The sequence below is a fragment of the Wolffia australiana genome, chromosome 9, assembly GCF_029677425.1.
Source record: "Wolffia australiana isolate 7733 chromosome 9, ASM2967742v1".
In the NCBI taxonomy this organism is placed as follows: Eukaryota; Viridiplantae; Streptophyta; class Magnoliopsida; order Alismatales; family Araceae; genus Wolffia; species Wolffia australiana.
The window spans coordinates 6,406,170-6,422,225 of NC_135843.1; the positions used below are offsets into that span (position 1 = coordinate 6,406,170).

Sequence of the window (16,056 nt, forward strand, 5' to 3'; positions counted from 1 at the left end):
CACATTCTGCTAACTGTCCTACCCCACTTCGTCACCCGTCTCATCTTGTCATCTTTTGCTACCCATCACTTTCATTAAATGTCTTGTCAAGTTTCATCATCCGTCATGTCCCATCATATTTGTTATCCATCTCATTCTCTCTGTGACCTTTCATTTATCATCTTGTCACATTTCATCATCCGTCACGGCCCATCATATTTGTTATCCACCCAATTCTCTCTGTCACCTTTTGTTACCCTTTCCTTCTTGCCACCACCTTCATTAACCATCTTGTCACATTCATCATTCGTAATGTCACGTCATCTTTGTTATCTATCCCATTCTCTCTGTCACCTTTGGTTACCCTTCACTTCTCTCCACCACCCTTCATTAACCGTCTTGTCACATTTCATCATCCGTCATGTCCAGTCATCTTTGTTATCCATCCCATTCTCTCTGTCACCTTTTGTTACCCATCTGGTCACATTTTGCCATGCATCCTCATGCTGTCCTATTTGGTTATATATATAGGAACAGACATGGTCTGGTCTCGGTCAGGTTTTACCAAAAAACCTAAACCTAGACCTGAAGTTTGGTCCAGTCCGATCTCAGTCAGTCATGTTGAGACTAGTCAATGTGAAATTCAATGTCAAGTTGACTTGGAAATCACTGCAACTAACTTGTCTTACAAAACTTCATATAAAATGCCACATCTAGCGCCAGAGTAGTGTTCGATAATGAGAGAGTTAGAGAAGGAGAGAGAAAGAGTACAAGGAATATATTTAGAGAGTGAAAGAATGTGAGAATGAGAGGGGAGAGTGTAAGAGCAGGAGAGAATGAGAGAAGGAGATGATGACAAAGTGAGAAAAGGAGAGAGTGGAGAAAGAGAGAGGGAGCTTGAGAGAATGAGTGTGAGATAGTGCAAGTCAGAGAGAAAAAAAAGTGAGAGGAGGGGGGAGGAGAGTGAGATAGGGAAAGAGATAGAGAGAGAAAGAGAGAGAGAGAGTGATGTAGGATGACTAGGGGAGACGTGAATGACGACGAGGGGTGGATGATGTAGGACGACTAAGGAAGAGATGACTAGGGTGACGAGTATGACAATGATGGTGGAGGAGGCTAGACGGGTTGGGAAGAGGAATAAAACAGACCACAAAGTTCGCACGGTCGAATTCGAAAACCTAAAACTGATGAAATGATGGTGGTGCAGCCCCGTTCCTCGTCAAGGGCGGGAGTACTGTCTTCAACCACTGCGACGATGCCGAAGCACCAAATCCAATACTCGAATTCACGTCACGGAAATTTCACGAGAGGAAGAATTTTAGCGGAAGGACAGAGAAATTCAAATCAAATCCGATGACGGTGGAAGAATCCTCGTGGAACACTGGACAAAGAACACACGACACTGAAAGAGTTCAGGCGTACCTCAACACCGTAGTGCGTGTTGAGGATGCCGAAAATTCTGGTCGTAAAGCGACTGGGCGGTCCGGGCGTTGTATGGCCCACTAGATGAAATGTCTGGGCGTTCCGGGCGTTGAGCGGCCCTGGCGAGGATCGTGATGGACGAGTGCCGAAAGCAGACGGAAGATGGATTGTGGCTGCTAAGTGGATGCAGTCGAGCGCAGGAGTGGGCGGGGCTGGCGTGCGCGGATGCTGGTGCGGTTGGCGCGCGCGGACGCCAGCAGGGTAAGCGTGTGCGGGCGCCGGCGCCTTGGCATAGGGAGATCAGGCACCTAGGCGTGGGGGTTGCCTCGCGCCTGGGCGTAGGTAGGTCACGCGCACAGGTGTGGGGCGGTCTGGCATTTGGGCGTGGGGCTGCCTTGTGCCTTGGCGTAGGGTATCCTTGCGCGCGGGCGTGGGAAACCTGGCGCCTGGGCGTGGGTTACCTTGCGCCTTGGTGCCGGGTTGCCTTACGCCTTGGTGCAGGGCGGCCTCGCACCTGGGCGTTGGGTGCCTGGCACCTTGGCGTGGGGTCGCCTTGCGCCTTAGCGCAGGGCGACATAGCGCATGGGCGTGGGGTGCCTGGCGCCTTGGCGCGGGGTCGCCTTGGGCCTTGGTGCAGGGCGGCCAAGCGCTTGGGCGTGGGGTGCCTGGCGCCTGCGCGCAGAGTGCCCTCGCGCGCGGGTGCTAGGTGGCCAAGCGCCGGCGTTGGGCGACCTGGCGCTGGGCGTGAGACGGCCTGGCGCTGGGCGCTAGGCGGCCTGGTGACTAGACCGCCGGACTGCCTGGATGCAAGAAGAGAAAAGGCGAGGGGAGAAGAAAAGGAAAGGAAGGGAGTAGGGAAGGAAGAGGAAGAGGGTGGACGAAAGAGGGAAAGGAATGGTGGCTGGCGGCGACGAAGTAGATGGTGGCGTCGACAGCGATCGGAAAGGGAAAGAGGGGATAGGGAGGCTAGGGCAGTCCTCCAAGAAGAGTTAAAACAAACTCAATTCCTGAATAATGACTGTCTAAGTGTTTCTTGAAACATTGGCCTATACATATAGGCCTTGGAGGAAAGAGAAAATACAGTTAAAAGAAATAAAAATATAGACGAGCGACGTGACGAACGACGTGATTTTGTGTCACGTCATGGGGCAATTCTGGATCTGCCTTTGGCGACGTGTCAAGACGCATGAGGGGGTGTGCGCAGGTGGAGACGTGACTGAAGCTGGCGTGTTGACTTGATCTGGTGACAATGGTGGCATGTCTTCAACGGTCGTGTTGACTTCAGATGATGGTGGTGACGCGTCCAATGTCAATGCATTGACGTCGTCGCCACCAGAGAGACAGAGAGAGAGAGAGAATGAGAGGGAGAGAGGGTGAGAGAAAATGATGGAGGGAGAGAGTGTCAATGAAAGAGATGGGAAGCTAGGTAGAGAGAATGAGAGGGAGAGAGGGGGAGACTAAGATCAGGAGAGAGAGAGGACAAGAGCGGGCGAGAGAGAGCGGGAGAGAGGGAGAGGGAGAGTGATAAGCCTAAAAATGGTGTGTGAATACGTCGTTGATTGAGCGTTTAGACTTATACAATAAAATTTATAAATACCCTTAATCACTAAATACAGAGTATAGAGCAAGCAAGGAGTCGAACAATAGGGAGGCAGCAAGCAAGAATTTTATCCAATTTTTAATAAATTAATTCAAGAATGAATTAATTTTGCAATTAATAGACCTTAATTATACTTAATGATGTTTTTAATTAATCAAAATTAAGTAAAAACTTAATTTTGATTTTAAATATTTTCGGTCAAAAATCTCAAGATAGGATAATTTTAATTATAAGATCAGATTAATTCGAATTATTTATTTCCCAATTATTATAAAATTTTAAGACAATTTTTATGAATTAAAATTGGGAATTTAATAATCAAGAAGGGATTTTTGAAATTGGACTTCAAGATGAATAAATTTTCGGATGAAATTTTATATTTAGGTTTTTTATATATTGAATTAAATTTCCAAACAATCGGTTTTGAAATCTAGAGCGAGAAAATAGATGAATTAACCTAGAGAGAGAAAGTGAAGAATTTGGGGGAAGAGTGAAATCCGACCCGAATTTAAAAATCTAAAAATGCATAATTGTTCCAAATCTATTTAAAAGTAAAGATAAAAAATCAGATCTCGAATCAGACTCTAATTGCAATGCTAATTTTATTCAAAACAACTTCTAGGGCATGTACATTTCGCCCATGCCAAGGCGTTTTAGAATCTCTCAAGAAGAAGTTCAAAATACACATCAGAAACTTACAACTTTGAATGCAGAATCAAGATCTGTCGACTACCAAAGCAACTCTTGTGTCCTTCCTAGCCAAATCCTTGGGGAGAGCTTCAAAAGGAAATTTTACCTTTTTCCAGACCTCTATTTAAAGATCCAACAGTAGGGATCATAGAGGGGTAAAAGACAAACATGCCCTCAAAATTTCAGCTCAATCGGACTTCTAGACTCAAGATATCGCCATTTTACTGGCATTTAATCTCAACCGTTAGATCTTTTATCTCTCTTCAAAATATCTCAAAAAATGACATTTTCTGATTGGTTGGCATTTTTTCTCATTTTACGCCTTCTCGGATCACGTTCTGGCACGTCGTTGTGCGCGTCCGCAGAGCGCAATCATTAGAGAATGATTCCTGCAATTAAAGGGTTCACAAAATGCCACGTCACCCTCGTCAGCCCCCTTTAGAATAAAGAATCAATAAAGTGGTGAGATTACCACCATTTTTTAATGCATGCATCGTCGACTTCCGCGTGCATTTAATGCACGTGGCGAATCGACGCCGTAGATAATAAATAAAGAACGTTTTTCTATAAACATGTGTCGGTTGCCGCATGTATTTAATGCACGCGGCTAACCCACTGCGGTACGAGGAATATTCTTGTTTAATAAATGCACGCGGAGATCAATTCTCTGAGTGCATTTATTGCATGAAAAATAAAAGTAAAAAATGAAAATGGTACCTCTCTCTCGCCAACCGTGCCACGTCATAATTTCTTTTGAGCTCATGATTTGCTCATTATGGCATCGCGATTTGCGATGACATAATGAGCCAATAACACTCTATCTCTCTATCATTATTATTTTAAAAAAAAATACATCCAGTTATTCGCCCGAATTTCGGGCGAATGACGTGGATGCCACATGGTATATGTGTAAATAAATTATAAAATGCCAAATATATTAAATATGTATTATTTAAATTCATAAGATAATTTCTTGGCTAAATATTGATCAGAAAAAAATATAAAAAATATGGAAAATTCCAGAAAAATTAGGAATTCCCTTACCAAACTTTAGCCAAGTATTTAAGGCCCTGTAAAAAATATTTATTAAATGAAATGAGGTTAAATACCATGTAAAAAATAATAAAAAATTAGAAACAATAATAAAATCAAAGTGTAAGTCATTTATCTTCATTTATATATGATAACATGCAAATATGGTCATTAAAACACATAAATATAATGTAAAATTCATCAATTAAACATGTTAATTTGCAAGCTATCATACCCCCCCCCCACTTAAATCATTGCTAGTCCCTTAGCAATGTACCATTATTACTTTAGATTACTTCTTCATCCATCAACCCTCATTCATCTGCATGAAGTGTTACAGATATCAATAACATCTCAAAAGGAACTCCCCTTGACAATTTGGATTTCACCTTGTTTGGAAAATGGGTGCCATCCCTCTTGGTTCGGGTAGAGCTAATGAGAGAAAGAAAGATGTACTTCTCTCCAGATATTACACTATGATCTAAAAGGTTCCTCACTGCACTCTTCAAGTGGTGGACCTCCCCTCGCATATCAAGGTCACTCTCTTCCGGGTAGCGGCTACTTTATGTTGAAATTCTCCACTAAGTTTCCTCCTACTATACGATAAAAGCTAGACATTATCTGCCTCCCTGTTAGCACAGAATATCAAATGTTGTGATGACATGGGTGAGGGAATAAGAACGAATGAAATATAGAATGCTCAAAGGGGAAGAGATGGATTTGGAATGTATGGATGTATCATTTCAGGTTGCTTTCTCGCAAGACTTAGACAAATGAGATATATATAGAAAGAAAGAAATCAGGTGTGATGCCCTCACTAGATTCAATAAACATTAACTTGTACCAAAATTGATGTACTAACAATGCCTACCACAAAATTCCCACTTTCTTTTTAAAAAAAATAATTCCTCAGATTTTGCTTGAACTTGAGGACTTTCACAACAGAGAGGGAGAGGAGTTGAAAAGCCGAGCCATACATCCCAGTGAGCCGTGATATGTATTTTGAGCCATGAGCTGACTACATCTTTCGGACCCACTACAACTTTTCCCCGACAGTGATTAACCTCGTCCACTATCAGGTCACCCGCAACATCTATCGAAGGCTACCTCCATCACCCCAAGCCTCAAGTATGGGTAAATGATGGCTTGTGGAATGAAATAATACGCCGCCTCAATCTCCCCAAATAGTAATTGTTATGTTTACTTACCATCTTTACTTTTATAGTATATGTTTGGTTGAATTTTCTATGTTAATATCAATGTTTCTTCAATCTACATTATCATATTTTATACACTGTCCATTATCTAGCATATTTTCAATATTTTTTACTAGGTAACAATTGAGCCTAAATATCTAGTTTGGTTGATAGTGAAAAAACTAAAATTTCACACACGATATTTGTTATCCGTTTTCATATCGTATTCGATATCGTAAGCTGCTAAAAGATATTGAGAGCCGTCTAAAGGTATCTAGGATTGTTATCCGTTCACCAAGAGATAACGATATCCATTATCGATAGCTGAATCCGATATCGTCCACTTTCCTAATTTTTGGGAAAACAGATACTGCGATCTCCGACAGCGGATATCACATATCGATACTAATAGTAGCACACATGCGGGGGAGAGAGAGCAAGGGAGATAGAGGGAGGAAGGGAGAATGAGAATGAGAGCAGGAGAGAGGGAGAGAGAGCAAGAGGGAGATAAAGGTGAGCAGGAGAGAGAGAATAAGAGGGAGAGAAAGGTGAGCAGGAGAGAGAATAAGAGGGAGAGAAAAGTGAGCGGAAAAGAGTGAAAGCGAGCGAGAGGGCGAGAGGGCGAGAGGGAGAGGGAGAGAGAACGAGCGAGAGAGGGATAGACGGCAAGAGAGAATGAGAGGGAGAGAGGAGCATAGAAGGAAAGGGAAAGATGAAGAGAAAGAGAGAAGGCGAGAGGGGGAGAATGAGAGGGGGGGAGAGGGAGAGAATAAGAGAGTGAGAGCAAGAGAGAGAGAGACAGAATGATAGAATAAAATTATGCAGTATACTAATACAGATGGTATACGGTCCAGTTCAACGTGCCAACCAGACCTGACCGACTCTTTCAGTCAGCCCTAAAAAGGCTGACCGAGGTCCGGTCACACCGAGCTTGGGTCAGACCGTGTCCTTCCCTAATCATACATCTCATTACATTTCGTCATTCATCTCGTTATATTTCATCATCCATTTCGTTATATTTTGTCATCCATCTCGTTATATTTCATCATCCATCTCGTTATGCTTCATCATCCATCTTGTTATACTTCGTCATCCATCTCGTTATACTTCGTCATCCATCTCGTTATACTTCGTCATCCATCTCGTGATATTTCATCATCCATCTTGTTACATTTCGTCATCCATCAAGTTATAGTTCGTCATCCCTTTCGTCATATTTCGTCATCTATTTCGTTATATTTCGTCATCCATCTCGTTATACTTCATCATCCATCTTGTTATACTTCATCATCCATCTCGCTATACTTCGTCATCCATCTCATTTTATTTCGTCATCCATCTTGTTACATTTCGTCATCCACCACGTTATATTTCGTCATCGATCTACTTATATTTCGTCATCTATATAGTTTCACTTCCTTATCCATCTAGTTATATTTCGTCATCCCTCTCGTTAAATTATCGTCATCCGCCTTGTTCATCCCTATTGGGGCGTGCCGCGCCGTAGCCGACGATCAACGGCGATCCAATCCGATCGGATCGCCGGTCTGACTCCATTTCTGTCGGAAATCGCGGAAGATTCGACGATCGTGGAGTGTAGTCATCTCCATCGATTCTGCTCCGCCATTATTGGTCGGTACTGTTCTTCTCTGTGGTCTAGGGTTTGCTTTCTGTTCAAGATCAGGGTTCGCCTAGTCTCCTCCTACTTGGAAGAAGCCGTATGCCGAAAGGGACATTCAATGATGGATTTTGAAGAGAACGATTCAAACTTGTTCCCTGGACAAGTGGGTCCTTGAAATTTCCTCCTCGACCGGGAAAGTCGCTGTTATAAATCGTAGTGCTTTCGTCTCTATCTTGGAAAAACCCTTCTTCAGGCCGCTCCCAAAGCCCGGTAATTTATCTTTCTAGTTCTTATATTTTTTTCTAGTATTTTTTAGTATTTGCACGTTAATTTCTGTTTTTCTTTTCAATAAAATAGATCTAATGCTTCGATTTCTCCGTTTGATTGATACCCTTGAATCTTTTAGAATTTTTTTTTCTGTACAATGAACTCATGTCTGCCAGATTACTCGATTTTCTGAATGGGGATGGCGACGGAATGAATTCTATCTTGTTGTCGATATCATTAGTTTTAAATTATTCTCTAGTCCTATGCTAAGTATCTCCCCTGATCTTCATTTTTCTCCATAGATTATTCGTGAGATCTAAGGGTTCTTGATCATGTTTCACTGGGGGTCAAGCAGCAGTACTGATCAAGAAAGTGATGCCGAAGATTTTGATCATAAGGTAGGCCCTTAAATTTCTATCAACCAGGAAAAAAAAAAAAATTTCTATCAACCAGATAGATTATCATCTTGTTTTGGTTCATATTATTGCAATTCCTAATTCGTTTTTTCTTAATTCTTTGTATTTACGTTGACTTCAGGTTCTTGAGTTGAGAGAATTGATCGGTCCCATCTCTGGGCGCAGTCTTCAGTATTGCACTGATGCAAGTCTGAGGAGATATCTTGTGGCAAGAAACTGGGATGTTCATAAGGCCAAGAAGATGCTGGAGAACTCACTTAAATGGAGATCAACTTATAGACCAGAGGAAATCCAATGGGTAGGCTAAGCTGCCTTGGGACTTGAAAGAGAATTACTTAAACATAATTTTATTTTATTTTTGGCTGACCCGGATTTTATTCAATATACTGTGTCCACAAATTGATCTCTCTGTAGAATATGCCCTAATGTGTCAGGTAGTATTCATGATTATTGTGGAAGATAAGTAGCTGATTATATCACACTACTGTTACAATGGAGCATTTCTCAATTTTAGGTGCCATCCTTGCGCGGGGGCCTTGCTAATCTTCTCTATATCTTTCCAATTTTATCTAATCTATCTAAAGGGATACTCCCGGTCATGATGGGCTGACTACATAAATTGTTGCATCATACGTTATCTATGCTTTGATTTCCTGAATGAATAGAGTAAAATGATTAGATCACTCTTTGTCTCCAGGACGAAGTGGCTCCGGAAGGGAAAACTGGGAAAGTCTACAGGGCAGACTTCCAAGATCGCGAGGGGCGGAATGTCCTCATCATGAAACCAGGAAAGCAGGTGCGGCTTATATAAATTACTTATGTTCATTCAAATGACTTATGTCTGATAGTTCCTCTTATATAAATTAAGTTTTTCGCAATCTGTGAAAATCTGATGGTTCTTTGTTTATTGATGTAGAACACATCATCGCATGAAAACCAGATCAAACACCTGGTTTATTTGATAGAGAGCACAATATTCAACCTTCCTCCAGGCCTGGAGCAGATGGTGTGGTTGATAGACTTTACTGGGTGGTCAATTAGTAAATCTGTCCCCATCAAAACTGCAAGGGAGACTGCCAACATCTTGCAGAATCATTATCCCGAAAGGCTTTGTGCTGCATTTCTCTATGATCCCCCCAGGATATTTGGGACCTTCTGGAAGGTTGTATCTATACTTTTTTGATTTATTATATTTCGTTATTTCTTAAATGTTTTCCCAGGTATGTGAGAACTTTTGGCAGGTTGGAATTATATCTTTATTGAATTATTGAAACTTTTTTATCTGTTTAAGTTTTCCCTGATATCTGGGACCTTCTGGAAGGTTGCAGTAAATTGATTTCTTGATTTTATTGATACTTGTTAATTTATTTAAGCTTTCTCAGATACTTTGGACCCGCGGCATGGCTTAAATCATATCTTTTATTAATTTATTTGATACTTTTTTTAATTTAAGGTTTCTCATATATATGGGACCTTCTGGGAGGTTGTGACCTCATGATTTATTGATACTTGTTTATTTCATTATGTTTTTCCAAATATCTGGGACCTTCTGGATGGTTGGAAATTATGTCTTTCTTGATTTTTATGCTTGTTGATTTCGTGATTTTCTCCGAAGATATTGTCAAATCCTTCTTTTCTAATTAATATTATGGTTCTGGATTTGTTTTTTTCATGATAATGGAATCAGATGGTCAAGTACTTTTTGGATCCGAAGACATTCCAGAAGGTGAAGTTTGTCTACCCAAAGAATGAAGGAAGCCTGGAACTCATGAAGATGCACTTTGATCTTGAGCAATTACCAGTGGAGTTTGGAGGCAAGAGGGATATAACTTATGACCATGAAGAATTCTCTGAGTTTATGGAGAAGGATGACCACAAAAAAGCCATATTTTGGGGACTCGAAAATTAGCACATTCAGCAATAGACTGCGTACGCATCCTCTGTCATTGCTCTTTAGTTTGTTACTGCAAAAAAGTTATCTTTAGTTAGCCTCTCAGAAATGCCGCAGGTCCAAGTTCAGCCCAATAATATTTTGCTTAGTTAAGCTTTTTGTATTCTAGCAAATGTCTAATGTCAATGATTTCTTATCATCGTAGAATCATTATGACTCTTACCTATTATCAAATCAGATTGGATCTCATCCGTTGATTCATATTTCTGGTTACACTAGATTGCAGACTTTTTTGAAAATTGTCATAACCTGCTCTTTTTCACCCATTGCTCTTGCGTCTCTATCTTAGACAAGGTATATTTGGATTTTCTTAGTTGTCCTAATGAAATGGAGAAAAGGGTCTGTGAGAAGTAGGTTAATATCCTAACTATCCTATATAAGGTAAGACAATAAAAAACGAAGTTATTTACCTAGTCCCCATTGACACATCCGACGATTATAGATGTATGGATCTTCCAAAGACTATTAAGAAGTATGAATTTGATGCTGATCATCGGTAAGAGAGAATGACATCAAGATTAGAACTTCATGGGACAAAGGGAGATAAAATGCATGTAGGAAAAATTTTCCGTGTCCAAGCAATACTCTTTATGAGCAAGGGAGGAAACATATGCATTAATTAAGTCTTGGTTACTAGGTACAATAAGATACTATTTTAAAACAATTATAACTGTAAAAGATGTCCATAGAAAGAAGAAGCAATAAACTGATGGTTTAATTCTCAATGGGAAGTGCTCTTAATAGTAAGTCAAAGATCCAATAAGGCTCAGTAAGATACTACAACCAGTAGGTCCATAATAGAGGACAAATTCAACTTTCAATACCGATTAGTATTTATGTGGCATTCCAGAAACCAACTCCAAAATCAACCTGGCATACTATCAAGGATAGGACAAATGATAGGAGTTTTAGTATTACCATCCTAGTATCATATATATATGTTCTCCAAATTTTGGGAACTGAACTTGGTTATGCGATTGGAATAAATTAGATGGGTAGAGGGTCTTACCTCCATTTTTTGACAAGAAATTTTTTTAATATAACTAAAATTCATTCCCCATGCGAAGGCTCTATGTTTCCCTCATGCTTCCCTCCCTTGAGAATATGTTTTTCAAAAGCTGGGCCGTGGCTCTCTATTCTGCCTCTACGTTCGACCAGAGGTAACATCTTTTTTTTTCCCAGTAGTAAAATATTCCACCGATGTAAGTTTAACAACTAAATTGTACTAACAATCACCATGTACCCAAACATAGCTCCAAACAAAAAAACTTCGATATGTAACTGACCATGTCCCTTCTGTGCAAGTCCTCTCACAAGAAAGTTATTAATCAATGGAATAATTTGTAAAGTACGTACCTGATAAACCTGTAAGTATGTTTGCCTAAACTCTCTCAAAGTCATAAAAATATAAGAAATAACATAGACAAGTCAAAGCCCAATAATCAATTTTATAATCAGCCTGTGATGATGATTAGCATTCTTAAATAGGGGATATATTGTTGGGCTCCAGGGTCATAATTGACATGAACCCATGATGATTCATGCAATTCAAGAAGAATAACAGAATTATAAATGAACCTTTAAACCAGATGATTAAATCACTTTGGCGCAAGTCAGATCCGCTACTTATTGGTTCCTCAACAGAGACCTGCTGAAGTGCTCAGGTGCCCATCCTCTAGATGTATTTACATGATTGGTGACATGTTGATTATCCTCCATCTTTATGATCCCCATTATCAATCCAACATTGACTTCTCACCATTCCTATCACATTGGGAGCGGATCCAAGGAGAGAAGGGACAAGAAGGATAGGCATCAAAAGAATTCTAACATGGGCAAACTTTGTTCAAGAACTTCTCCCTGTTTATATTTAACAAGAATATTTCACAAAACGTTTAAATTTTATGTATATCTTTCGACATCCAAAAGACCATTTATGTGTGACCTTCTAAGCTTATGCATCAGTCCATTTAATGACTCTAATGGCCTTAAACCTTTTCATGAATTTCATAATAAATTATGTATAATAGCATAGATATATATATTATAAAGAAATCCATGATTTGGAATTTTTAAGTCATAGTCAATGCACAACCCTTCGGGGGATTCATACAAATCCATTCAACGAGGTATTTTAATAATCTTGAAATTTGAGTTAAACATGTCATTTATCGCATTTGTTTTATGCAACAATATTTATAATTTTCCTCTCAAGCATATGGAGAATATTGAATAATGGTCAAATACATAAGCAGAAAGTATTGAATAAGTGGATTTTAGCTTTAGTTTCTTTGAATTTTGATATTTATTTAAGAAAGTAAATATACATTAATACAATAAAATTGTCAAAATTTTATTACAAATAATTATAAATGATAAGAAAATATTTTCCTTAATTAACCTGCTTTTTAAAATTTTATAGAACAATTTTGGAGAATTTTCCAGAAATTTATAATTCATACTAATAAATTTTAAATATTTTACTTTTATAAAATTTTCTATTAAAATAATAATAAATTTTATATAAATAAAACTATTGAAATTTTATTTAAAATAATTATAAAATGATGAGAAAATATTTATCCTAGTTAACCTAATTTTTTCAAATTTTATAGAAAATTTATAATTAAAAATACTAATAATTTTTATAGTTTAATTATTAAAATTTCAATTGAAATACCAATAAATTGAAAATAAAGCAAACTCTTGAAAGTTTATTAAAAAGTATTGCCATTAATTGCGATAGACATGGGCCAGATACATGCAAGCAAGCAGAGGAATGGGGGAAGAGTTGCAGATTTGTCTTCGCCAGCGGTGAAGGAGATGAGGCGGATACATATGGACGAGTGGTGGAGTAAGAAGCTCATGGATGAACGACTACATTTTGACTACGAATTACGAGCCTTTAGTCATGGGATTCCAAATGTAATAAGAAGCTCATGAAGATGATTGAGTGGTCAAGATGGGATCATACGTCCTCGGTATAAGAGGAGACATATTCAAGGAAGACCATGTAGAAAATTCCTGTCCAGGGTAGTGAGGATATTGGACAGGAGTTCTCCAATGATCCCCCTTACGGATCAATACTAATCGAATGATGGATTAGGGTTTGACGATTAACCCATACCCTAAGTCATTCAAGAGTCGCACACATATGATGGATTAAACATATACGGTAACTGATGACGTTAAAGGTTCCATGAGAGAGTTCAGACACTACTCAGTATCTTCTAGAGCACGAGGTGTTTCTTGGCACCCCACGGCCCGAAAACTTAACCTGTCGATTGATTTCAACTAATCCTTGGTTAATTAATTTATATGTTGATATAGTTGTTATCGGGCCACTAAAGTTGTTTACTAGAATTATACATGGACCTAGAGGGACACATACATAATATCATAGGAGCATTGGTGAATATATTTATGTGTTTTTAAGAAAAACTTAATTAAAATATAAATAGGGAAGGGGCACTCATTTCAAGCACCTAGGCGAGCCAGATTTGACAGCCCCCCCTTTCTCCATTCTTCTCTCTTCTCCACTCAACCAAGGAAAGATTCTTCATGGTGAGAAGATCTTCAAGTTTTTCAAGAAGAGTTGAAGAAGAAGAAGTGGAGGTCCAAGGCCAACATGATCGTGTGGATACTTCTGGAGTTCGGGCACGTGAACGGCTTCAGAACAATCTCAGAGTGGAAAATTCAAGGGTGGAATAAGTTTCCCATAAGGTACATACGATGTATTATTTCATAGATCAATTGTGAATCAATTAACACACTTCCACATCATGTAAACCATGTTTTTCATGGATGAACCAAGGCAAAGAATCCAACAAATGGGTCTAGAGGCCGAACATGTGAACAACTTAAAGAGACTCATTTGATGTATCAAGGATAATGAAATATGTTATGTGTTACGGTGATATGATCATCTAATGATCTGGCTTTGCGTCTTTTCACTGCATAAATTATTTTGGATAGTAAATGTCAGCTGAAAACCCAATAATGGGGGCTGGTCTTGCCATATATGAGATTGTTAAAGTGAGGGGTTACTGTATTTATAATTGAAATTAGTGTTCCATGATTTATTTTGGCATGGATCGGGCTTGAAGATAAATCAATATACATGTATACCCACTTTTGTAGTCCAATTGACTGCAAAACAAATATAATTCATTAGTTAGCCTGGCCTCTCAATAGTTTGAGTTTTAGACATGCCCAAGTTTAAGTTTATAAGTTGAAAAAGAAATGATAGAGCCATTTGTTTTGGCAATAGTTCTTTCACTCAACTAGATCAACTCAGATGAGATATCCATATGTATAGAACCTTTAAATTGAATACAATAACATTCTCTAACTCACTGTAGATTTTTCACGCTGTGCAAATACTATGAAAAATTGGGCAACAATGTTATCTATGTATGTTCATATAATCTTCCAATTGCACTTAAGTCTTTAAAAAATGCTTTGTACAAGTGAATCAGACCAGAGATATCACTATAATCCATTGTATGAAATCCAATAAAATATGTTTAACACAAACTCAACGAAATTTTTTAAATAAAAATAAAGATGTTTAATATACAATAATATATGTATGCAACAATGAGAACAATTTCTCAAGTACAAAGTCAGCCTATAAAATCTAATAATGCAACTCTATCATGACCCTTTATCACAACCAAAATATTAATGATAATATGTTTTTAAAATTAATAAAAAACACACTTAGTTATAAATGATTTTAAACTAACATTATTCTTTTAAGAAATAAATACCTAGGAAAAATTGTAAAAATTTATTTACCTTTAATAATACATATGATTCCATATATTAGGAACAAAATTATATCGTTGTATAAAGGACATGAGACAGATTTTGTGTGTGCCACAATAGTAAAATAATATCCTGAAATGTAAAATAGAAAGTTAATTGAAAGAAATCATGACTTCTTTTTGTGCTTAAAAAAGTGAAATTTCCTGTCCAATAGTTTATTCGCAAAAAATATTTTTATATAAACATAATAAATAAATATATAGACTTTATCATACTCCAAGGAACAAAAATTACTCTTTGTAGATATATTGATGAGTAAGACTAGATGCATACAATACTTCAATGTCACATTGGAAACGCATGTTTTATCCCTAAAAGAATAGGGTTAGGGTTTTTAATTTGAAGATATTTTTAAGTTAAAAATACAAAGATAGTTAACATTATAGATAACCCTCCAAACCTTTGTCAAATAACATGCATCTTATGGAAAATCTTTAAATATTGGTAAGTTAATTGATTTAAATACATATATTGAGGAGAATAATCTTATTAAGTTATTTTCTATATCCTTATAGAAGCAAGACATTGAGAAAGCCCAAAGGTATCACATTAATAAAAGGTTCAAGATACATGTGAATATATTAATATTAATAAAACTGAATGATGGTGACATCTACACAACCATAATTCAAAAATAGTTGATTTTACATCTTAAATACACAAAATGCTTAATGTTATGATGATAAATTAATTAAAAATATAGGATAAATTTTGGATATTTTTTAGGCCTGTTTTTTCTTAGATGCTGCAGTAAACAGCCTATATGGTATTGAAAATTTCATGAATATTTTTTCAAAATATGCATGTATGACATGATAAAATATTGATGTTCTGCAAAAGATACAGCTATATAATAAAACTTAATTTATTTGAACTTCAAATTATGATGAATGTATATAATAATATGAAACAATATTTAATTTAATTACTGTAATAGTTGTATCTAAATAATACATCACATAGAAAGAGTTAAACAAAACATAACATGAGTAAGCTGCGCCCAAAGGGCAACATCTTTGGAGATGAAATATGTCATTATAAAGTTCCAAGCT

At 37.8% G+C, this 16,056-nt stretch overlaps 1 protein-coding gene and 1 non-coding gene across 2 annotated transcripts; one reads left to right on the forward strand and one right to left on the reverse strand.

Moving 5' to 3' along the window:
- The first annotated feature begins 7,268 nt into the window (after positions 1-7,268).
- Positions 7,269-10,387, forward strand: LOC144707720 (Sec14p-like phosphatidylinositol transfer family protein). The gene is made up of 6 exons (XM_078580951.1): positions 7,269-7,810; positions 8,110-8,205; positions 8,345-8,521; positions 8,921-9,019; positions 9,140-9,385; positions 9,911-10,387. Exons 2-6 carry the CDS (start codon positions 8,140-8,142, stop codon positions 10,130-10,132), a joined length of 810 nt encoding a protein of 269 aa, XP_078437077.1. The 5' UTR covers positions 7,269-7,810; positions 8,110-8,139; the 3' UTR covers positions 10,133-10,387.
- On the reverse strand, positions 8,710-8,813 carry LOC144708182 (U6 spliceosomal RNA). Its single transcript, XR_013582716.1, has one exon. It is a non-coding gene; the product is annotated as a U6 spliceosomal RNA (small nuclear RNA).
- Positions 10,388-16,056: the final 5,669 nt, after the last annotated feature.

Coding starts and splice junctions, on each gene's coding strand:
- LOC144707720 (XM_078580951.1), top strand. CDS start 8,140: ATGTTTCACTGGGGGTCAAGCAGCAGTACTGATCAAGAAAGTGATGCC. Junction 9,020..9,139: donor TCATGAAACCAGGAAAGCAG/GTGCGGCTTATA, acceptor TTATTGATGTAG/AACACATCATCGCATGAAAA. Junction 9,386..9,910: donor TATTTGGGACCTTCTGGAAG/GTTGTATCTATA, acceptor TAATGGAATCAG/ATGGTCAAGTACTTTTTGGA.